Here is a 25,098-nt window from a genome sequence, read left to right on the forward strand (position 1 = left end):
TTCAATGCCTACCAAATTTCATGTGTTTCAAAGTGACAGGCAGTAGATAATGTACTCTCAAAACAGGAAAAGCGGAGAGATCATTTTGCTTGACACTAACTTTTAATGTGCATTATCAAGGGAGTCAATACAAACATTGTATGACCAATCTTTTTTAAATTTCATATCAATGATTCTGGGGCATGTATAAGATGTAAAAGTCATGTCGATAGTGTGAGCAACAGTAAACGTTATTCACTGCAGTGATTGCGTTAATACTGGTCCTCTTCGATACCCATGGGAGATGGGACCAGTGCTATTTTCCTCAGAAAATGTCGTTGCTTAAGAATTTAGCACACACGCGGCCAGGAGGCAGCTCCAGATGTCACCCCAGCCTTACCACGACAGTCACTCCACTTATTGATGTCTTTTTGGGGGGAAGGTGGCAGGGCGAATGGAAGACGGGGGACTACGGACTAGAAGAAACGTAGTCACTACGGTAACATGTACTTACTACAACGCCCTACCCCCCTTGGTTCCACACTCTTAGGCGTCTACCAAGCAAGAACACTGGAGGACCTAACCTGATCTAGCCAAACAAGTTCTGAAGCACTGTCTGACCAAATGAGGTGTTAGCCCAAGAACTGGCAGCCATACAGTAGTGCTTGCAGAACAAAGAGCTAAGCCCACGTAGCTGCCTTTGCAAGGACGTCAGGCGAGGAGGTGCCTTTGCAAGCCCACAGACGGAGCCCTTGCCCTCAAAGCATGCTTGCGCAGGAATTTAGGCCGAGTGATTTGCTGTAGTTCCCATCTCTCTGAAATGCAGGAGACTATCTAGTAAGCAACCGTCTCCTGGGATGCCAACTGATCATGTGCAGTGCCGCCATGCAAAATGAAAATGCGCACTGAAGCGTGCAAGTGTCTGGTCTGTTCTAGATGAAACTTGAATGCTGACCTCATGTCTAAGCACTAAACCCCTTTTGCCTGCAAAGGGGATTTAGGGACAAGTGTAGGAAGTGCAATCTCCTGACTTAGCTTGAAGTCAGTGACAACCTTCGGGGGGGAGGGCGGATTGAGCAAGTCTGCAAAAGACTACTTTGCGTCCTTGTGGAATACAGTGCATTTCTCGGACGCCTAGCGCAAACTCAGCTCCCAAGCAACAGGCCGAAGTGACTGTCACCAGGAAGATAGACTTCGATAAGAGCAGCACTATAGGAGCTATGCCATGGGTTTGAAGGGCTTCCGACTCAGGGGTGTCAGAACCACATTAAGATACAACATAGGATACAGAACCCTTACCAAGGGAAAGAACCTAGCGAGTCCTTCAAAGGGTCTCTTTACCAGAGGGTTCAATAGAGAAGGACGAGCCATCAACCTTTTGTAGGTCCAAACTGAAGAAAGGCCATAACAAATGAGACCAGTGGGCCCAGACATCAGAAACATGGGTTGAGGTGGCTGGCCATATACCAGTGGCATAAACAGAAAATAGGCCCTTTTGGATTTATTTTTTACCTAGTGCTTGCCTTTCTTGTGGCCATGATAATTGTGTTCTAGGTGGACAGCCCAAACCTAAGCTCCTCAGGTACCAGGCCAATATATGCAGTGACTGGAGGGAGAGGAGGAGAATCTTCCCACCCTAGTGTGTCAGAAAGTCATTCATCTAAGTAATCATGATGGGGTGGGGGGCTACAAGAGCTCCGAGGTCCAGAACCTCACAGTCCAGTCCAGGACAGGGGTGACGGGAGGTGAGGGAGGCAGGGGACACTAGGATCACTGCGGTCCCTCTTGGCTCCCAACACTTCTTCAGAAGCTTGTGAATCAGAGGGTAGGAGGTGGATAAACATCACATAAGTTTACATCCGTTCAACCTTGCAGTCAATGGGGTAAACTTTTGCTCAAGGTTTACACCAATCACAGAGGTTCTAGCCTGTCAAATCTTCAAGACTACAATTAAAACATCCAAAACCTGATTCTCCAGGAAGTGCAAGCGCTGTTCAAAAACAAACAAATTAAAGTTATATTTGTAATTGAAATAGAAACTCAGCAAAACCTGTCCCTGTGACAATCCAGTTAGGTATTCAACTTTATGTCGCGCTTCATACATGGTACGTCCAACATCTAGGCACTGTGATTATTATACCTCAGTCGAAACTCGGTTAACCGACTTCTGAAGGATGTTAGTCAATAAGATAGCTCAGCTGGTTGAGCATCTGTAGGTTGCAGGTTTCGAATCCCAGCAAGGCCAACTCAGCCTTTCAAGATCGATAAAGGAGTACCGACTTCGGTTTGGTGATAATTGTTATAAAAATGTTTTATGTACAGCGCTTTGCCAAAAGCGGTATAAATAAATAATATGTCCATGAGATTAGATATAGAATTTAGCAGAGAGTCCTTGCCTCTCTCCACCGTTGTACCATAACATTGCGATAACATTAGGTAGCAATAGCTCCAGGAAATGAGTACTTTCATTAAACATCAAAAGACAATTCTGCTATCGAACCTCAAAAACACACAATAAAATTAATGTTTGATTTACTCTGTAAATGGCTAGGTTTTTGGATTCTCAACATTTAAATATATACAGGAGAGATCAAATGGACCTTAAGAGAAATAATGTGTATTCTGTCACAATGCAGAAAGCTGCCCATAGTAATGATTTCCATACAGTTTTTGCACACGTCAGTTGGATGTCGCATACATTTTACTCTTGAAAAGGAGAAAAATAATTTTGACTCTCTCAAAGTGTATAAATAGGAAGTAAAATACTCCCATCTCAAAATCATATCTGGAGCACTGACCGCAAAGCATCACTACAATGGCTAGGCAAGTCCCACATGAGGCTAACTATGGTCAGGCAAAGGACTTGCAACTGCAGCAAATTGATAGGCTAGAGGTGCATAAAAGGAGACAGATGAGAGGAAAGGAGAAACCCGCCTGGGAAGGAGGACGTGGCAGAGTGACGTGGAGCAGGCTGGAGAGGGGCCGGTAAAAACTACACTGAGCACTGCAGAAGAGCAAGAAGGACGATGAGGCCAGAATGGGCCATGAGAGGGTTGAGAGCCCTGCAGGTCCCTACACCGTGTGTCCACAGATGGAGCTGCGGGACACAGAAAACTCCATGATGTCGCAGACAGCAGTAGCAGGCACCTGGGAGAATAGCCGCAGACCAATGAGTGACAAGAGAGGAAACACTCATAGTGGGGCACTGCAGGGCCTGGATTTGGGCAGAGGAGGACGGTGCTTGATGAAAACATACAATGAATGGGTCTGGAGACCAAATAAAAGATTATTGAATACCAAACAAGCTGCAAAGTACTTTATGAGTTATTGAATACCGAACCAAGGAAAAGATATGCAGATATGCAAAGTAAATGAAAAATACTGCACGAGTAAAAAGAAAGTTACATGCATGTATTAATACACTGAAAATCATTAGTAAGCCTTGATGGACAATGTGAAAGTATGAGCCAAGTGAAAGCCAGTAATGAGGGCTTGGAAAGCAAGTTGCAAGCACTATTGGCTAGTGTGAAAGCAAGGTGGTGACAGGCAATAAAAACCAGTGTTAGGACAGCTTTTCTGAAGTCCAACTAAGGGCTTAGTAAAACCATTCAACTGAGGCAGTACAGAACTCCTCTCTTAGTATAAGGCTGTACAGCCAGGCTTATCAAGAGGTAGAGAGGGCTGTAGAATCAGTACAATGAAATTGTAATACAATGGTCCAAGGAAACTCTGAAACACTATGTATTGTACAAAATAAATGGTTTAAATACAAGTAGGTCCAGATAAATCTTGGGGGAAATGTATATAACCACAATTATAAAAACACAACACTATGCTTGAAGGCACACAGACCAAAGCATATAACCTTATTTGGAACACCTAACAGTAGTTCTAGGGAAGTCAATCAGTTTCCTACACATTCAGTATAGGTCACACCTATTCTTGGCAAGTAAAAACCAATGGTTACTTTCAGATTACATTCGGTAATTCAAGGGTAGCAGACCCTACCAATTGTACCGTGACGCTCCATAACAAATCGCATAATCCGTCAACTGGACAATACACGTTTTTTGGATACTGAAACACTTATTCTAGGTACAGTAAAAACCTATAACCACTTTTGTGAGAACACACAGTTATACTAGGTGATTAAAACCCAAGGATGTAATATTCAATTACAGGTGCTTTTGAGATCAGTGAAACACAGGTCGAGATAAGCAGTACCTCTTGTAACTTATTTTAGGATGGCACACAGCTACCTCAAGGTAAATAAAACCTATATACTTTGTCAAGGAGCTACCAGCAACTTGGGACAGGTATAAACCTAAGACTCTTTGTGCGTCTGTCTAAAACAGACCGGGAAAGCAAAACCCAGTGTTACTCTTTAAAAATGATTCAAGGTTATTCTAGGTAAAACCTAATGCAGACTTATTCTGGACAGGTTAACAGCAAGTCAGGGGAAGCAAGACCCAGTTGGGAACAACCATACAATTATCCTAACAGGAACAATAAAGTGAAACCAACAGCATTACTTTTGGGAAGAGGCACAACCAACTCACAGGTGAGTAAAACACCCTTACATCTACTTTCTGTTAGAATGGCAAAACTGTTTAAGGAAAAAAAGATGTTACATATACTTTTCAGAAGAGTGCAACACACATTCAGAGAAGTAAGAGCCTTTGTTACTGTTACCAACCAACTTCTTTTGCAAGTAAGTAGATTTTAAACACGTATTCTCTTTTCTAGGCAAAAGACCCAATCCTTTAAAAGTCTTTCTCTTATTCTTGGAGCACGAGTATGGCAGAAGGTGGGGTCACTAGGGTCTAGTGTCAAACAAGCAGAGTCAGGATAGGTTCTTAAGTAGTTCCTAAGGAAGTCTGTTCAAACAGGTGAGTATTTTACTTTAGAGTTAGTTGAGTGTCCAGGGGCTACATAGAAGACACCCTAGGAGGATTATAGCAGTGAGCCTGGGTGAACTGGACAAGAGGCCTCCCAATCACAGAAAACACCCCAAAACTACACAGGAATCACAAGAGACTTAAGGTAAGTAAATACCCAAGCCAACACAGTACCTCAGCCCAGAAGAAGATGTTTGCTGCAGGAGGACTTCAGGATCAGCAAGCTAAAAACCCGGTTGGTGGATTCCTAGTTGTGGTGACTGAATACAGGACCTTGGAAGGTTTTGCAGCAGGGATCAACCGGAAGGCTCTAGGCAAGGTTTTCCTCACGGCTGGATGCAGCTCTGTGGATTTGGCGCCTTTTTCAGGAGCATAGAAGAGGACAGAATATCGCTGGCCGGATTCTTGTTGTTACAAAGATCCATCACTCTGGTGAGGGGAATTTACGGACATGATTCATGTCTCTGGCGATCCAGCAGGATGCCCAGGCCTCCAGATAAGGTGCATACCAGGCCTTTTTACGCATGAAAATCTTGTAAATACGACAGCTTTATTATTTTCCTATGAACATTTACACACAAGTTTAGAGCAGAGGGCAATGCAAAGTTCAGGTTACTTGACAGAAACCAGAACACTTCTTTTGATTTTTATGTACATGGATGCAATTGCAAGCCATGGAGAAAAGCCTCTGAAACAACGCATTTCTCGAAGTCTTTCAAAAAAAGCTGCACACTGTGATAAAAGGAATAGTTTCTTTCCATTCAGCTTCTGCTGTGTTGATGCTCATCGAGCAAACAGAAGCACTGTGAATATTCATTTTCCTAGCATTTTTGGATTGTATAATTAATAAGATAGAAAAACTAAGTTGCAAGTGAGAATTAATCTTTTGTAACACATTATGCTTTTTCTCCAGTAAAAGCAAGCGAGTATTGCACAATTGTATTTTTCAGAGTTCCTGTGCTATGTGCATAATCGTGCAGAGGCAGATCATTTTTACACATAATTTAATTTACACTCCAATTATAAAAACTGAATAAAATGAGAGTATGCATGGTTTAGTTTACATCCATTCAACCATGCAGTCAATGGGGTACATTACTATAAATGGTCAGTGGCAGCAGAGTCTATGGCTCAAGGGTGAGTGATTGTCAATACACCAATCACCGGTGTTATAGATTCAAATCTTCAAGACTGCAATTAAAACATCCAAAACCTGACTCTACAGGAAGTGCAACCGCTGTTCAAAAACAAACAAGTGAAAGTTACATTTGTAATTAAAATAGAAACTCAGCAAAACCTGTCCCTGTGATAATCCAGATAGGTATTTACCTTTATGTAGCGCTTCATACATGGTTCGTCAAACATCTAGGCACTGTAATTATTATACCTCATTCGATACTCAGTTTACTGACCTCTGAAGGATGTTAGACACAAGATAGCTCAGCCGGTTGAGTGCTCGTTGCTGCAATCTGTGCTTGATCTGTAGGTTACAGGTCTGAATCCTGGCAAGGCCGGCTCAGCCTTTCATATTTCGAAGGTCGATTAAAGAGTACAGATGGTGATATTGTGATAAATATGTTCTATGTACACTGCTTTGCCATAAGCGCTATATAAATAACCATTTGACCATGAGATTCGATAAAGAATTTAGTGTGGAGTCCTTGCCTCTCTGGACAGATGTATCATAACATTGGCATACCATTTGGTAGTTTTAGCTGCAGGAAACGCGGACTTTCATTAAACAAAACACAATACAATTCATGTTTGCTGTACTATCTTTATGGCAAGGTTTTTGTGTTTTCAACATTTAAATATATACAGAAGAGATCAAATGACCAAATCTTAATGATAAAATGAAAGGTGCATTCTGTCACAATGCAGAAAGCTGCTGCATAGTAATGATTTCCATACAGTTTTTGCACACGTCAGCTGGATGTTGCATACATTTTACTCTCTTGCAAAGGAGAAAAGTCATTTTTACTCTCTTGAAATCACATTTACTCTCAAAGTTTAAAAATAGGGAGTAAAATACTTCCACCTCAAAATCTTATCTGGAGCACTGAGGATGCCCACAAAGTTTCAGCAAGATTCGGAATTCGGAAGTCTGTGCACCACACAATGGCTCGAGGTCCCAGGGTTTGGGGATATAGCAGCCCCACAAGGTCACAGCACGGCATGGGAGGGCTCAAAATGCAGGACTTCTTGAGTCTAGTGGGTCTCACCAGTCTCTGTGTCGGAGTCATCGTGTTCAGAGTCCCCAGGTCAATTGGAAGGGCTACAGCAGGCTCAGGTTACACAGCAGGCTCTCTGGAAATCGTCTCAGTCGTTTTTCCTTCATCATCCTCTTCATATTTTGATTCCAGTGGTAGACGTTCCATGTTTGAAGTATTTACGAGGAACTAAATCACAACTTCTGCATTCTCTCCCTGCATTTTACAAAGGGCGGTCTGGTTGTTCCATAAGGACAGCCCGCCCTCCCCCCCACCCTTACTGGGACTCCTCTCCCTTGCTTCCTGCCTTCACAGACAGATTGGAGCCTGGGCGGAGAGTCCAGGGGACTCCCACTGAAGAGAAGAAAAAAAATTAAAAACATTCCCACCCTGGATGTCAGGGTAAGGAAGAAGGAAGGACAAGAAACACTAAAATGGCGAAAAAAAACCTTTGGCTGCCTTTACCGCAGCTGTGAACACAGCCTGGTAAAGGTCTGCCAAATTAGTAAAGGGTATCCCTGCCACCAGCCATTTAGTGTGTCCCTGTAACAAAATTGTTACAGTTTTAGTGTGAAAGGGGATACATTGCATCTCCCAAAAACTCCACATAAGGTGGGGTGTGTTGGTTTTACCAAATAAAATGTAAAAGGGATCCAAAGATCCTTTCTGCCCTTGGGTACTGTAGTTCTCTCAAGGTTAGCCAGAGAAAGTTAAAAGGGGAGCCCCTAGGGCAACCCAGCAACAACATGCACTTATTGCCAAAAAGTTGTCAAAGAGGATAACTTTAAAAAGACACTATGGAGAGGCTAATAAATGACACCCATTTAAAAAATAAGAGAAAGATTCTATGAGTGTGGAAAACATTTCCAACTCAGAGGTATAAGGAAAACGTATCCACCGATAAAGCAAAAAAGTTCTGGGGTTGACATAGGCCAGGAAGATTTAATATGAAAATCTTACCCAACAACCACAAAGTGAACTGTGTGAATGTCACCTTGTGGCATAGTCAAGAGACTGCCAAGGAGAAATATAGAACTGGAAGTGGACTAATGACACAGGTTCAAACAGGAAGCCGGTGTTGGCAAGGAAGCCCAATAAACAGTGAACATAACCAAGTGCCATGGATTATCGGTTGCGGTTATTGGTTGCGTGACCCGTAATGGGTGGACAGTGTCTGACAACTGCGCCTATACTGAGTAACCCCTACTTGGAATGAACCAAGGGAAGTCAAGATACTGAAAATATTGCGCCCAACAAGCAATTATAGAAAGGAGCAAGCTGTGAACTGTATTAAAAAAAAAGCCTGAAAGGTTACAAAATCGGTTTTGAATACTTATGATAAGCTAAGAGAAATTAAACGACTAATTTTGAAGCTAGAAGAGCTGCCTTCTTGGTCAAGGGAACACCAAGACTTTGCGAATTGTGTTGAACTTGGGTAAAGGAACCCCAAGACCGGGTTTTGGAACTGTGTTGAACTTGGGGAAGGGAACCCAGTGGTATTTTTGTGGAACTATTTTGAACTTGGGGAAAGCGAATCTGAAACGCAAGCCATGAGCTAGAAGAAGCTCAGAACTTTACTTTTGAACACTGGTTCTTTGGTTACTGACATCCCTTCACTATATATCTTTAGATATGAGGGCAAGTATAGGTTTTGGATACAGACGGCGATAGACTTTTGAGTTGAACTTAATGACACAGACTAACTATCCTTAGTTTCTTTAGGTAGGGAAATCCAACGTTAGCATAGGGAATGTTAGACCTTACTCCCTCCTGACATTTAAGAAAAACAATTTTATTTTAGAAAAGTGAATGCTGGCTGTGTCTTACTTCATGACGCCTTCACAAGATATCTTGCCTATAGGCAGTTGCCTACAGCCTGGCAATGTGTGTGCAGTCTCTCTACAGTCCATGTCCCAGTCATGCCAGAGGAGCGCACGACCCTGGCCCACCCAATGCCCAAAGCTACATATGTGCCACCTTTCTCCCCCGTGCCCCTTGAGTCCTTCATCACCACATATGGAAAAGCCAATTACTTTGTTCAACAACGGGAAGCAGGAACTATTGCAACGGACCAAACGCTCCAACTACCTTTCAGTGGCCTCATCAACAGCTTTAAATGTACATTCCTGAACAGTACTGGCTGTTTAGTCATACAGACATTTTTTTTGCTTCTATTCTGGCACCTGGCGTCCAAACCGCAGCAAATGTCAAGTGGCTCCAGGTGACCCGATATGAACTTCTCCTGTTTATCAATTCATCGGAATCAGCGTTTAGTACCAGTGAGGTAGAGCTACGCACCCGAGACTCGTGACTTTGCAATACCATTACATACATAACTCCTGACAGCTATGGAGGGGTGTGTGTGCCATACAATTGGGAGTAATTGTTGCACATGTGTGCCTCCCAATGACTCAGAGAATGGTACCATGTCACAAACCATTGCTGCCTTGCATAAACTCAAGCGTGATCATGGAAAATGAGGCAGGAATTACAAATGATTCGTGATTAGACTTCCTTTTCGCCTGGGTACCATCTTGGATGAGCCTCACTGTGAAGATCCTTCTACATATTTTTGTCTTTTGTCCAATGCTCTTATGATGTTGTACTGCCCAGGTAACGAAAGTAGCTGCTAAGATGATTGCGACCCCATCCAAAGCTAGACACACTACCATTTCATCTCACATGGGTAAGACTGAAGCAGTTTTGTGTCCTCCGCTAAGTTGTGACGATTGTGTGGAGCGGTGGGTAGACTGCGGAAACGGTGAGGGGACGAGTTGGGTTTGTTCAGCATAGGAGTATGCGCATATTGGGACTGATTGAAAGGTGATCGTAGGGTTGTTCTTCAAGATGATTATGATTTGTTAGCTAAAATATTAACTAAAGGAGGGAATGTTGGGGTGATCAGGAAAGGTCCCCACGATCAAGAGGGTTTTTTGTAGCCAGCACCATATTTGTGACCGGGGGTGCAGCGAACTGAGCACAATGTTGCAATTCCATATGTATCCAGTGTAGTTAATTATGGATGGGATATGTTACTTTTTGTTTAAAGTTGATACATATTAGATTTGCATGCGCGCAGAAAGAAAATGCTGAAACTGCCAAAAGAAATACGAACGCGATTCACACATGGAGGTGCTACGAAGTACATAGAAACAGACAGGGTTTTTTTTAATGCGCATGAAAAGAAGGGGCCTGTCCTGAAAAACCAACGGTAAAGGAGGAATAATAATTAATAGACAAGCACACTGAGGAATATACAAAGGGAGTTATCTAAATCTGCATATAGTGGGCTTTTTATGAATTCATTTGCAGCTAGAAGTTTGGCCAAGGAATTTTAGGTGACTAGGAAATTCTGGTTTTGCCAGCTTGGGGGTTGACAAAGAAATAATGAGCATCCAGCAGAGGGTCAGCCATCGAACAGGACACCGGTTTATGGCTTAGTAGTTCCGCGGGGAACAGATGTCTTTTCCTGGAGTGCATTGAAGTCTTGCAGGGGGACTCGGCCATTTGCTTTGGCCTGCAATAAATATGGGATGAAGTGGGCCCCGGAGCCATGGTGTCCGATACTCAATTGTTTTCTCAGAGTGGAACTTAGAGGCCATGCGTGTGAAGTGATAGTCATATAAATTAGAATGTTTCAATGTGAGAGCCATTGCTAGTTCAGAGAGAACCCGTTTGCTCAGCTTTTCCTCAAGTTGCTAAAGATAGCCATGCAAACTATGTGCAATCACAATTAAGGTTAAAGGGCTCAGGGCAGTTGTTACTAGGGATATTATGTTTGTAGGTGAATGTTTGTCCTATCACAATCTACCACGAAAGAATCCCAAGAAAGGGTGTGCTATGAATATAATCTGAAGATAATAGTTAAGATAACTGCCACCAATGAGAATTTAGGAATTGGAGAAAGATGGGATTTCTTTGAAGATGTTTTGTCCAATCACACGTGGGGCTGGATTGTAATACAATATATGAGTACTGTTGCAAAATTGTATATAATGTATCAACTTATGTGGCTTGTTGAGACTTGGGTTAGTTTGGCTCAATAGTCATCTAGCTGCTGCCCGGACGATTGTACAATAAACTTGCTTTATGTACAAACATGCACTCGCTTCTTAAATGGTGGGGCTGTTTGGGTTAAGGTGATTAAAGGCCCATCCACACAGGTCCTTGTAGGTAGCTGAATTATATTAAAGAGGAGGTCTAGGATTTTCTCCTGTATGTTTGGGTTGAACTTGGTTAGTCTCAGGTTTTCCTGGGAGCACAAATCTATGCCAATCAGTAAACCTCTAGCTACGGAATCGACATGGTCCACTGCGGACGGTACGATAACTTGTGCTACCTGACGCGCCACGGCTAGCCCGGAGGAGAATCAATCTTGCTTCTTCAGAGGCAGGAATTGCTAGAAAAAAGAAAAAAAAAAAAAAGAATAATAGACAAGCTCTCTCCAGAGCATTTCATTTGCAGCCACTAAAACGGCATTGCGTTAGCCCACCTAAGGTGAAGGACTGAGTTCTAGTGAACCTCACCTGCATCCCCGAGGTTTCCAGCAGCTTGTTCTCCTTCCCCAAAACAGTCAGCGGAGCTCCAGGGGCCCACCTTGAGGTACAAGGAAGATGATGCAACTGCTGAGAAGAGAGGCTGTGGGTGAATAGCCTGACAGACCTTCTCTGATGGCCATCGTCTGTACCTCATATCTATCCAGGCTATGTGGATCATCATCAGTGCCTGCCTGGTCATAGCTCCAAGATCGGCAGCAGTGGAAGCGGAGGTGCGAATAGTGGAAGCAAGGATGGCGTGGCTGCTGCCCTGGTTCAAACCGAGTATGTAAGGGTCCTGACACTGGAGACCAAACCGCCACCAGTGTAGCCCCTAAGGTGAGATCCGACCAACACCCACACACTGCGGAGGCGCAGAGTCCGGCGGGGTTCCTAGCCTCAGTGCAGGGAGCAGTGGCAGCTTCTACCCAGATGTCACAGAAATAGCTCTGCATTGCTGTTGCTAGCATTATCGCCTGGAATTTGGCAAAAAAGTGGTCCATCATAGAATGAGGCAGTTCTGAACGCTGCACAGGACAAAAGAGGTAATATAAGATGCGCACAAAGCACCCTGTGCTGGAAGCACCTGTATGTCCGCCACAGAGAAAGGGACCTACAGAGCAAGGTTAGGGGTGGCATGTAGCCACGTGCACACCCAAGTTTGTATTTGCAAAATGTTCTGCTGGAAAATGGCTAGGGGTCCTGCCCCAGTTGACAGGAAGTCCCAAAAGTATGCATAAAGGTGGACAAGAAATAAGAGGAATACACTTCCCAAATGTGTCAATAGAATGGATTATGCCTCATCTGCAAAGGGACTCGAAGCTCAAGTACATATGCGAACACAGCGACTATGAGCATGTCCTGCTGGGAACGTAAACATTCTTTCTACATAACATACATTTCCAATACAAATGGATTGTTTTCAAAAAGCAATCAGGATGACAGCCTTGCAGGAATGTTGTATAAACCTAACAAATATATAACATTTTTGGAGTGTGTATGTTTTACCAATATAAAATAAAGGCTTTCAATTATTCGTTATTTCTTGTCACATCTGTGCATTAGTCGCTCAGTAGAATTCAGTTTTAAAAAAAATGCACACAGAAATTCGCACACAGAATTAAATTGTAAGAATCATTGGAATGAAAGTCTGGTTATTTTCTTAGAGCTAATTGTGCATTGAGGTTTAAGGTCCTTAACTGTGCAGCACAGAACATAAAGGTGAAGGGGTTCATCACTTAAGATCAGTAAATAAAGTACCCTGTATTTTCTTTTCCATAAATCAATGTTTATTTTGTTACAACTCGACGCTTGTTATATTAAGTGCCTATTTGCATTTTTGGTTCAAATTCGTTTTGGGCTGGGTATAATTCATCAAAAAAGAGGCTGGAATTTGGACCCCAGTAGACATGCTTCCCACTACAAAGGGATCTCACCTACCTGTGTCCTTTTTCTTCTCGTGGTAAGTGTACACAGCCCCCGCTGTGCAGTTCTTGCCGTGACGTGTCATTCTGTGGTAGTCCTACAAGGAACTATGCAGATGTGGTACAGGCTGGTTAAAAAGGTCTGGAAGAAAAAAGAAACTTTATCAAAGGATTTACATTCATTGGTGAAAGGCAAAGGGTTAGACGAGTAACCTCATGTATAAAACCTCTCACTGGAAACAGTTTAAAAAAAAAAGAAAAAATAATAATAATAATAAAAAGCGCAAGAAGAAGTGGAGAGGCCCATATGGTTGGGCAGGCAGTTCGGATGGGAAAATGACATGCAAACTCCATTGGTTAATTATGGGATGATAACTGACTGTATGTTTAGGAAAAGGAGGGTCATGGGAGTCGCAAAGCATTCCTCATTCATTAAGTACCACATTTTGTAGAGCCAAAGTTAAGCTCAACCACAGCAGGGATGACTAGCTCAGTGTCCCAGGTTTTCCTTTGTTTTGAAATGTGTAGTGTGCATGCCCCTTTTTAAAAAGCAGCACTACTGGCATACCTAGACTGCACACACAGCAGTTGTATGCTTATTAACACTACCGTTACCACATTTTCCTTGAAGAAGCTCTGAGCACACTTAAGTGCAATCCACACTCTCAACCTAACCACGGAGGGCGCATGCGCACGACCCTCCCCACCTTGATTAGCAAAGGATGCCTCCTTTATATACACAGGCCGCCTCTAGGCATCCAATGGGGAAGGGAAGAGAGGTTGTGGGTGGACACAGTGAACTGGGAACATCGGAAAGAGGGTTAGGGAAACAATGTGTAGAAAAGGGGGACCAAGGGAAGAACACACTAACCTGCACACAAAACGGATTCTTGGCTCCAATTGCTACATACAATGAGCTTCACCGCCTCTGCCCAACCACTAATTGCATTATATTTCCCCATAACACCTCCTAAAATGACGTTATGACTCCAATACATAGACATACACAACACATATTATGGCTCCTATACATATACAAATACAAGGTACGAACAGCAAAGCATTTCGTAAAACCATGTGCTCTTAGCACACCCTCTAATACTAAACAACTCCTGTCTTATTACATCATCTGGATAACGCACCACAAAAACGCTCATATACTGCATAACATGCTGCGTCAAGTAAATGTCTCTTGTGCTTCAGTTCATGTCATAATCTCGGTTGAACTGTAACAAAAAACAAACGCTGTAGACATTCACTCGTGTTAAGTCACATGTTGCCCCTATTTTACAATATATTTATCTTATGCCTGACCCGTGTGTGAGCCCAGAGGCTGTAGATGTCTGGTGGTAGGCTACAAGGTGTCTAATTCACTGCTGCGCCCCTGCTCGTAATAGCAATGTGCATGGGCGTTCCCCCACGCCAGGCGCTCACTGCCCATGCCCGACTGTCAGCTAACACACGCTTGGTACAGCGTGTTGGACTCTGATCCTGAATCATAAGCCTGGAAGTGGTTTAGTGCAGGGGGGCGGAGGCATGCCTGTGACACAAGTGACAGTGATGACAGGTGACAGGGACAGTAATGACGATGTCTGAAAGGAGGAGGCCAAACGAGTTGTATGGTGGAAAAACTTTGGCCACAAGCGTTATTGTAATACAAGCCATGGGAAGGAAAAACAACCATAAACATAAGAAAATAACACAAATATACATTTGGGGAACAGAGGTATCAGGTGAGTGGGGGCCATACTTCCACACAGGGCCAGCTCGAGGCTGATCCCTGTCGCCACGCTGAGGGTGTGCTGCCCGGCGGTCCCCCCCCCCCAAAATTAATGACAAGTTTAAGAACAGCCCCTGGCTGCCAGGGACCAGAATATGTTTCTAGTGAAGATGTCGATGCCTTCTATGGATAGGTGGACCCCATCGCTGCAAAACTGGGCCTGATTGTGCACGGTGATCCCGTGCTTTATGAATTTCAAAAGTTGGCCATTGCTTTGTTTAGTTTGCGCCATGATATTCGCATCGCTTTTTTGGATTCAGCACCATGCCAATGTTGGCGCGGGATGATTTCTGACATCATAACTTCTGTTCTTATGTCATGTGTGAAATGGATCCGAGGGAGGTGCAGCTTTACGCCAGGAGGGGCTTCCTACCCAGGTGGGTGTGATGCTGGAAATGCATCGGAGGGACAGGGCCTCCGTATCCTTGTCCTTTACTGCTTTTTATCGCGTGTTCTGTCGTGTTTTCCGCGCAGGAGTTCATGTGGGACTCCTGGCGGTGCAGCTCTCTCTTTTGCTTTTGGTGAACGGACCCCATGGAATACCCTTATGGCACCCATGGGTAGGGGTACAACCGTGTGCCTCTAGTGTATGTTTTTGGGCATCTGTGTGTGTCCCACAGAGCAGGGTACGGGCTGGTGGCAGCTCTGTGCTGAATTGACTGGTGCCCCGAGCGTCCTCCATTTTGGGATGCCCAGGCCCGGTCATTGGAATCGGTAGATTCCTGATAGAGACAAAATGGCCCCCGTGGCCTCTTGCCTTCCAACACCTGTTACCTTGATCTTCCCAAAGTCCTGGGAAGCCCTGACTCCGTCCCTTCACCCTGACTGGAAGTTCCATATATGGTAGTGTGGGGAAATGCTTACCAGACTGGCTGGAGCCTTCCCAACGACCGTATGTTGTGGGTACGCCTGTGGGTGGGACCTGGGTAAATGGAGTGTGACGAATACGCATTCTGTGTTGTGGATGTCTAGTATCTGGTGTTTGACACAATGACTGAGTCAGCCCTGCCCAAAACTGGTATGAATGCAGTGTGGCGTGTTGAATGGCTGGGTACTTGTCCCAATAAACAACTTGTTGCGAGTGTCTGGAACGAAGTGAATGGCCTGAATGCACCGTGTGCCTGATTGGCTGCCTGCCTGCATGAATGCCTTTCGCCGTGATTGGATGCTTGAGTATGACCCAGCGGAATGAATGGGAGATCAACAGTATATCTGGGGACCTCTCACTGCTAGGAATCGTGTTCAGAAGCTGAAGTCCACTACGACGAGTAACTGGAGTGAAACTGAAGTTTGACCATGAAGCCCTGCTGAAAGAGAAGAATTGCTGTTGCTCTACTTCACAATCTGAAAGCTGCTGTGTCTCCAAGAACTGACCCAGAGAGGACCTGGTAAGGCGCCCTCTTCCCGAGCTACGAGGGACCATCGTGCACCAGCTGATCTTTGCCAAAGCTCCCTGGTAGACAGACCTACGAAAGGCTGCCGACCGGAGACGGGGACTGCCGCAGAATCCAAAAGAGAAGCGCCCGGACTGTTGTCCACCATCGTCGACGACCGGGGCCGCCGTGCTCCCGTTGCCTAAGAACTTCATCCGATCCAAGGACACTCTCGTCTGCATCGTCGCCCATCTTATCCCGCTGGAGAAGGCCAGGCCGTCGACGCGCCGAGGAGTATCCGCCGGTGAGTTTCCCACCACCCAAAGGCCACAGAGACGCCAACGACTCGACGCCCTTGCTGGGCCACAGTTCTTCAAACTCTTTGCGGTCCAGAACTATCGACATCGAGGTGCCCCGCACGCCTCTTCCTTGCAGGACGTTTACGCTTCCCCCGTCAACGAGCACCGCTAGGAACGAAGCTGCCACTTCACTGCCGTAGTTCACCCTGTTCTCCGTCAGACGTTCGGCGACCCGTGACTCCTGCCTTAAAGGGAGAACACTCAAGAAGGGCCGTTGATTCCCAGACGAGGAACACTACAACGCCAGGTACTTTGGGGTTGTAGAACTATTGGAAAGTCTCTTGTGAACAATATATGGACTGGGCTTGTGGTCTTTCTTTATTTAACATGTTGCCCGGGTAGGGGGATCCCCACACAGAACTGTGTTTAAGGTAGTGACCAGTATTCTGCCAATTGTTCTAACTAACTGCTTTCCTCTTATATCTATTGTTGGTTTCCTTTACGAACTGATTTGTGTGACATTTAACCGTACAGTTGATGCACTTTAAAGAGATCTAATAGCAATTGTTGTAACACGTAGAACGTTATATTTGCCATTATCGATAACAGAGTACAAAGTGAATTATCGTGATATTGTACATAACCTTCAATATTAATTATATAAAGACTGTTTTACCGAATACAGTGGGTGGACATTCCTTTTTGGGTGCTTGAGGACTACACTGTAACCAGCCCGCATCACCTCCTGAGAAGCTAGGCCTTGATTGCTCGACCACGTACCAATATTGGGGTCCTCTGTGCCTCTCCTCTACCAAATAGAGAGCGCAAGTTCAGACCCCCCCTCCGGTCCCTCACAGTGGGGCAAATAATTGCCCCCAAGGTGGATAAGGAAATCAGGTGGAGGGGAGCTGGCCGGCTAGTTTGAAGTGGAGGTCCCCCCAGCGCATGCCAGGTTTGCCCCACCGATAAGTAATAGTGTCCTGAAAGTGCATGCCTTCCTAGGTTTCCTCCAGCCATCTGCTGGCCCTGATGATGAAAGTGTCCCCCATTATCCATGCAGCTTTAGCGGGAGAGTTACCTGTGGGCAAGAAGCGGGTACAAAAAAGGGGGGGGGCACACTGTAAGATCAGATCTTTTCTGATATATCTTTTATATGCTCCAGATTTCCAGCCTCCTATCCCCTTTATTGCTTTTTTTTCTTGCAGCCCTCCCATCCAGGTGGATATTGCCGCACATATCCTAAATAAGTGGGACCCGAATTCTGTTAGGCTCCTATTGCCATGATGGTCTTTTTGAGCACTGATCTCAATTGAAATCCGCTGAGGGCGGACCCATTTGTGTGTGTGTGAACAGTTGGCCCCCTAGGCCGGGGAGTTTGACAAGGAAAGCCCTAGTATTGCAGATGGGGCAGTACTCTGTATAGATTGATAATCCTCCCTTGCCCATTTGATCAGTTTTGGATCTGTTGAGTTTAATTGCTATTGACTCCTTACCCAGGTTGATGGCCGCTACATCCAGCCCTTCCTCAGAACCTGTGTTCATGGATGCCATCTAGCCAATCCTGAATGCCCCAAAGTAATTGAGCGTAAATGCTGCTCTAAACAAGGTAGTTTTGTAGGAATTATTGCATACTTTAGGCAGGCTGTCTAACGTGATTTTCAATTTAGCAAAATGAAGGGGGCGCCTAGTGTCTCTTTTTACCTTGTCAACGCTCCGTGTGAGGGATCAGTGGCCCCCACCAATCTAGTGTAGTAAGATACTGCTGCCAAGTGGGAGGAGGCCCATGCCTTCTTTTTGTTCTGCTTGAAGGCCCATTCCATGAAGTCATTGACATGGCTCTCCTGGATGTGTCTGATCTTGGTGACTTTTGTGATGTTTCTAAAATCTGTCAGGCACTTATTGTACAATTTAGCTGTTTTTTGGGCCAGTGCCTTTTTGGCCAAGTCCCCTAAGATCCCCTTGATGTGAGGTGGCAGGATTTGGTGCCCCCTTGACTTTTGCCTTGGGGGTGGGTGTGTGCCTGGGTTTTCAGTGGGGAGGCTTGTTCGGGGGGAGTGGTGAGGTCTGCCTTGTTTTGTTCCAAGATGGCCCAAACCTCCTTGGAACAGCTGTCATCTTTGCTTCTGCCTGTGGGTTTAGTGCCCTGAAAGTGGAGAGCTGAAAAACAGGACAGTGCGTCAGCGTCCTTGTTTTCATTGCCTGCAATGTGCCGTCCAATTATTACAATGTTGTGCTTCAGACTAACTTTTGTAATTTCTCTCAACACTTTCAATACCAGAGAGCAAGACGCAGCCCCTTTGTTCAGCACATGTAGCACTGCCATATTGTCCGACCATGTGACCAGTTCTGTATTACTCAGCAAGTCCCCCATAAGCAGAGTGCCATCCATCTGGGGACTATCTCTAGAAAGGTAATGTTTCTGGTCCACCCCCACTCATGACAACTGTGGGGCCAGTGGCCAGCACACCACTGGTTTACAAAACATATTCCAAAGCCTATGCTGCCTGCTGCGTCAGTGAACAGGGCCATTTTGCCTGCATCATTTATGGGCTTTCGCCATATACCTTTCCCATTAAAGTTGCCAAGGAATGACTCCCATATCGCTAGATCTTGTGCTATCTCTTTGCCCAGTCTGATGTGGTGGTGTGGCTTGGTTGCCCCCCTCATCCTAAGCTCTAGGCTTCTATGGAAGACCCGGCCCTGTGGCACGATTCTAGTTGCAGAATTGAGCTTCCCGGCAAGTGACTGCTTTTCTTTCAGGGTTGCCTTGTCTTCGCCTGTCATTATCTTTATTGCTTTTATTAGGTCTTCTATTTTCTCTCTTGGTATGCGGCGTTCTCCCTTGGAAGAGTCAATCTCAATCCCAAGTAAAAAAAGGTGGTGGTGGGCTCCACCAACCTAAAGCTTGCATGATTTCGCTACATTTTTGGATGGAGGAGCCGCACAATGGGCACCCTTCTGGGCCAATAAAAAAAGAAATTGCCCAAGTAATGCACTATTCTTGCCCTGGGCATGGCTTTCTGCAGTGTCCATTGTAAAAATTAACTGAATTGTTCGAAGTATGCGCACGCAATGGCACAGTGCATGGGTGGCATTTATCAAAATAGAATTTATTATCAAAGTGGATGCAAAGCCACTGGTATGCACTCTCATGGACAGGTGACAACCTAAATGCTGCCTTGATGTCTGCTTTTGCCATGAGAGCGTGCCTTCCTGACAATCTCACCAAGTCCACAGCATCTTGGAAGCTGCTGTAGGACAAAGCTGACTGTGGCTGGGATGCCATCGTTAAGAGATCCCTGGAGTGTAGGATCGGTGGTGAATCATCCTGAACTCCCCCTGTTCCTTCTTGGGCACTAAGCCCAAGGGAGCATAGGAATTCTGTGAATGGGCAGCTGGAAAATGGGCCCTCCATCATGCCCAGGTATAATTCTTTTTCTATTTTCGTTTTGATTATAGGGGCAAGGGAAGAGGCAGATTTTAGGTTGTGGGGGAGGAGGTGGGATCTATGTCCCTGGAATGGGATTTGAAATCCTTCTCTAAAGCCCTGCCCCAAAAGTTTTCTTGCTGTCGAGTCAGTGTAGGCTTGCAGCATTTGCAAGAGTTTGTCCATTTTAATTGGGGAGGCCCCCCATTTTAAATTTAGTGGCTGTTTTTTGTTAAGCGACTTTGGGGCTTGGCCTGGCAGGGGAGGGTTTGGTGCATTTCCCACTGCTGTGTCCCCCACCACATGTGCTGCATTGGTGTTTGTATCTGCACGTCACCCCATTTGCAGGACCCTTTGTCAAATACCAACAGGTTGCTGTGGTGTACCCTCTGGGCACGCCTGCGTTGTAGGTGTTTTGTTGACCCTGGGTTTGCCTTCCGGATTTCTGCCCCCCTGGGGCCAGCCTCCGAAAGGAGGGGCTTAGATTTATTAGCAGGGGAACTCTACTTGCGCTGAGTGCGCTGCCTGGTGTTCCCTCTCCTATTATTCTGATACTCGTGCTCTTTATTGTTTTGTGAACACATGAAACATATACAATTTGGGATCTTCTTCATCCCATCCCAGGTCAGGAAATCTTTGCATTTCCTTCCTGAATTCCCTGTCATAATTCAGCCAGGATCCTCCCCCAAATGAATTATGGATTTCCGAGATCCTGTGATGGTAGGCAATCAGCGTTGTGCCTTCCTCAGGGAATTTCTCTAAGATAATTGTGGACAGGATTTGATAAGATGCGTCCCAATTTTGTATATACTTTTCCAAACTAGGCTTCTTTGCTCTCTTTTTCTTCTTCTCTCTTGTCTTTTTTAGGAATGCCAAAGCCCAATTCCTCATATTCCAAAAGGGAGAACATTTCTATGAATTGCTTTTGCTAAATCTTTTTCTTAATTTTGTGTTCAATGTGCCATGCAATAGTATTTTTTACGCTCTTGTTCACATTTTTCCCAGTTGTGCGCCTCCCAGATTTGGTCATCCCGGGGACTTGAGGATTCAATATTGTTATTAGGACCGACCCAAGCCTTAAGGTGACCTTGTTCATCCTCGCTCCCTGAATCAGACTCTGTGTCAGAGCTGTCACTCTCGCTGCTAGAGCTGCTAGAGTTCTCTCTGTGTCTTTTTCCCTGTGCCATTTTAAAAATTGTTCCAACATTGGACCCAAATCATTTTTCACAGTACTTGATTTGGCTTTTCTCTTGTTGCCGGGGTAGGCCTCTGCTGAGACTGGCATGCTGCTGACATCCATGCGCCGTTTCTTCTTAGCCGGCTGCTCCTGTTCAGCTGGTGCATCTTCATTGTCCTCTCCTTCTTCGGATGCTTCATCTGCTTCGATGCTGGCGGCTGCTAGTTCCGCCATCTTCTTTTGGACAAAATCCATGGACTGACTCAGCTTCCTTGGCCCACTCCAAAAGCAGTTTCTCCTCAAGTGTGAGGGATTCGGCCATCTCTGCTTTATTGGTTGGTGCTCCTTTTATTTGGAATTCCCACTGTGGCCTGTGGTCCTTGTGCCTCTGTGCTGCGTAGGGGAAAAAAACTAAATTGTTGCTGGTGGCAGTTGGCTGGCTGGGGGTGGCAGTTTCTTGAGCAGCTTTGGCTGTTTACCCCACAAACTCAGGGCCCAGTGTCCTTACCACTGGTGCTGGCCGCCTTCCTTGGCAAAAGGTCCCTCTGACTTGGCCTGCAGAACCTAGTTACTGTGCGCTGTCCACCACCTGCAACTCCCCTGCAATAAGGAAAGACTCACAGCGGCTGCTACTGCAATTTTAAACTGATGTAGCAGCTCGGCTTTGTCGTGGTCGGCTGCTCTGCGTTGTACTGCTTCGAATAAGTTCCCTTGGTTTGTCCTGCGCTTTTAGGCGGCATTTTGAACTGCCTTCCTTGCTCCCTCTCTTCTCGGGAGCTCTGTGAGCCAGCAGACGTGCTGGAAAGGCTGGGGCACTGACCGTCGATTGGCCAGTGCCACTCGAGGTGTTAAATTTCACCCGAGCGCGTAGGAGGCAAGTTCCCCGCACTCCGTTTTGCAATATTATCACAACATTGCTGTCCCCTGCGTGCTCAGCTGTTCAGTGTCAACTGTCAAGCCAGCAGACGTACTGGAAGGGCCGGGGCACTGACGGTCGCTTGGCCAGTGTTGTTCACGGTGGTATATTTCACCAGAGCACGGTGCCGCAACCAGGTTCTCCGCTTTCTGTTTCGGCAAAGTTATGAAATGTTGCTGCCTGGTTCCGTGTGAGCTCAGCTGCTCCGTGTTGTCGTGGTGTTTCCAATATGTATCACCTTTGTTTTCACTGCATCGGTTTGTGGATGCTTTCCAATCCATTTCCTTGCTCCTTTTGTTTGCTGGAGCTCTGGTGGCTTGAAACGGTCCGGGAGGGCTGGGGCGGTGTCGGTCGTTGTGGCCACCAGGATCGCGGTGCTTTGTTAACACCGGAGCACTCCGCAATCCTTTGGCTTTTCCCCAGTCTGCTCCTACTCAAGGTCTCTGCTCCCAGCCTTGTAACCCGCAGTCTGCTGCTCCGTGGGGCGCTGCGATGCTTCACAGATGAAATGAAGTGCCCGGAATCTGCTTTGTTCTTTCCGCGAATGCCTGTGCAATGTAGTAACAGGCAGCTTGAAGAACAGTAGCTGGGGTAAGGGGTCCAGCTCTGGAGGTGCCTGGCAAGGAGAGGCACAAGAATGAGAGGGGCTACCTTGCCCTGCCTGGTTATAGGCCACAATTGGGCGGAGGGCAAGGCAGCTCCTCTTTGAACACCAAAGCCCCCCCTGCTCCACGTCCATCCGGATGGGAGGGGGGCCTTTGATGTGAGGTGTCAGGAGCAGGGACTATCTGATATCACCTGCCCCTGCCACCTCCATTCCGCAGCGGGCACCCGGCAGTCTGGGTCCGCACTGTCTTGGGGACCCAGATGTCCGCCCAGACACTGGCATGCTAAGTGGGGCGAGCACCTAAAAGGTGCTGTCCCTGCCGGACCCACAACAAGCCCACCTCCCTGCTTATGACCCTGGGCCTCCCATGCTGGAGGGCCCATGTTTACAAGCACTGGTGAAGAGCCAGTGGTCCCTTATCAATGCATGCGTGCACAGATGGCCTGCTGGGTAGTGTAGTCCTGCATCGGAGCATCGCTCAGCTCCACACAACTCAGACGCGGACGCCCCTGCTCCTGACTGTATAGCCTGCTAACTCTTTACTTCAATCACACACACACAAACACACACATACAGCCACAGGAGCTTTCCCAGTGTCTCTCAGTGCTTTAAATCGAAAAAAAAATAAGTGCCGTTACTCACCAGGGGCGCAGCGAAACCTACATTGGGGGTTGGAGGGCTACGTGGTGATGGGAGGGGCTAGTTCAGAACATAGGCAGGGAGGCTCCGCCCCCACTGTTCTACCCCATGGTCTGGTGAGGGAACCAACTATCAAATAGTACATTTTAAAGCATAACAGAGGCGATGGAAGTCTTTCTTGAAAGTAGCAGCTTTAAAGTTTTACTGCGTTTGTGTTTGTTCAAGTACGTTTTTTTTTTTTTTTACACAAACACAGTAAAACTTAAAACTGCCAGTTTCGGGAAAAGCTTCCCTCAACCACTCAGCCTAACAAAATGCAAGTGCGCACAACCAGGCGAGGGCTAACCCTTCAAATGTTGGGAGAGGTGCTAACTTCAGAGACGGTGGGGGAGTGGCAAACTTACTTGTTTTGGGGCATCTAACTTCTTACGCATTGTGATGAGACTATTCTAGTACAGCTTTAATGTTACAAGTAGTTACACCCAGCTAAGGACTGTTGTGAGAATGAGCCGTCTCCTATCTCATCTGGCATGTAAGTACTAACCCCACATCACGATTTCAATTGCATAAAAGTGTATGCAGGTGCTAACCATTAAATGCTTTACGTAACTAAGGTTTCCACAAAGCAATTCAAGGGATCAGACCTTGGGTTCTCTGCATTGCATACGATATCCTCAAGCCCATTGAAGAAGATCACTACTTAAGGCTCTGTGCTTCTTACCTGCACCAGCCTGTCAGCACAGTCACTCCTGATGCATGTGCATTCCATACAAAGCTTACATTAGATTGCAAAACCACACCTCCTTCGAAATAAAAACGGTTTGCAAGTGAGGAGGCAAGTTCAAGTAGTCATCGCTGCATCCTGTGCCAAGAACGTGGTTTAATCATGTTAAAATTGCTGTATTCAGAACAGTGGTGGATGTGGAAAAAAGTAACTAGTGGTACTCTGCATCCGAAAAGGAGGGAGTGGGATGGTGGGAGGGGGGTGAATAAAGGGTCCCAGGAATGCCCCTCCTCACCCTAATGAACACGACAGCCCAAAGAGTCAAGAACACAAGATGCAAAGGGCTGAAGACAAGAAGGAAAAGCAAGTTTTAGTAAGAATGGAAAGGGGGAAGTGGGAACTATAGCAGCTAACAAGAGAGCGCAAACATAAGGAGGATGAGGAGCGCAGTAAGAGATATACGACTTAAATGGGGATTGACCGCGTCCGACGACAACATGGGAAGGGATAGGCAAGCAGAACAAGATCACAGCAAGACATGTGACAAGGCAGCCACGCTGTCAGACAAAAACAACACCAGGTCCTCCGTGAGGGGTGACGGCGGGAAGCTGATGGATTGAAGGAGAACCACTAGGAGGCAGGATACTGAGGAGACAGCTTCCATGCCGATTTTGACAGTGACCTGGGAGAAACCGAGTCAGAAAATGACTTGGTAGAGAGTGAGGACAAGGGGATGGGGCAACCTGTTTGTCGATCGAGAGGCAATAAGACCAATCAAAGCTCGACATGGGGAGCAGAAAGAGATGCTGGGGAATTGCGGGGTGACAAAAGACGAGAAACTACGACAGTCCAGGGATGCATCGGGCAGCCTGGATGGTGTAACTCCATGTGCGCAGAGGCTTATGGACCACCCAGCACAAAGGCGGGGGAAACGGTAAGGTTGTTCACTGCCACCAAAGACACCGAGAGATCAGAGGGGGGATTAAGTTGACAAGAGGATTGGACGGCAAGATTGGCTTCACACAGATGCCCTTAGTGGAAAAGGATGGGCGATCTCAGTACATGCCATGAAAGCATATAGACAAGGAAAACTTCTCTCCTAACACCAAT

The 25,098-nt window shown here is 46.0% G+C and overlaps 1 protein-coding gene across 3 annotated transcripts in view; it reads right to left on the bottom strand.

The window, feature by feature from the left end:
* Positions 1–25,098, bottom strand: part of NOSIP (nitric oxide synthase interacting protein) — a 186,618-nt gene that overhangs the window by 154,486 nt on the left and 7,034 nt on the right. For 2 of the 3 annotated variants that reach the window (XM_069605169.1, XM_069605170.1), the window contains exon 2: positions 13,063–13,188. In XM_069605169.1, the coding sequence (XP_069461270.1) occupies positions 13,063–13,132 (70 nt within the window). In that variant the 5' untranslated portion in view covers positions 13,133–13,188. Of the gene's footprint in view, positions 1–13,062; positions 13,189–23,267; positions 23,301–25,098 lie in introns of those variants that run through there. The other variant, XM_069605172.1, reaches the window with a different exon arrangement.

This window comes from Ambystoma mexicanum, chromosome 1p (assembly GCF_040938575.1).
Source record: "Ambystoma mexicanum isolate Mex_15411 chromosome 1p, UKY_AmexF1_1, whole genome shotgun sequence".
Lineage (NCBI taxonomy): Eukaryota > Metazoa > Chordata > Amphibia > Caudata > Ambystomatidae > Ambystoma > Ambystoma mexicanum.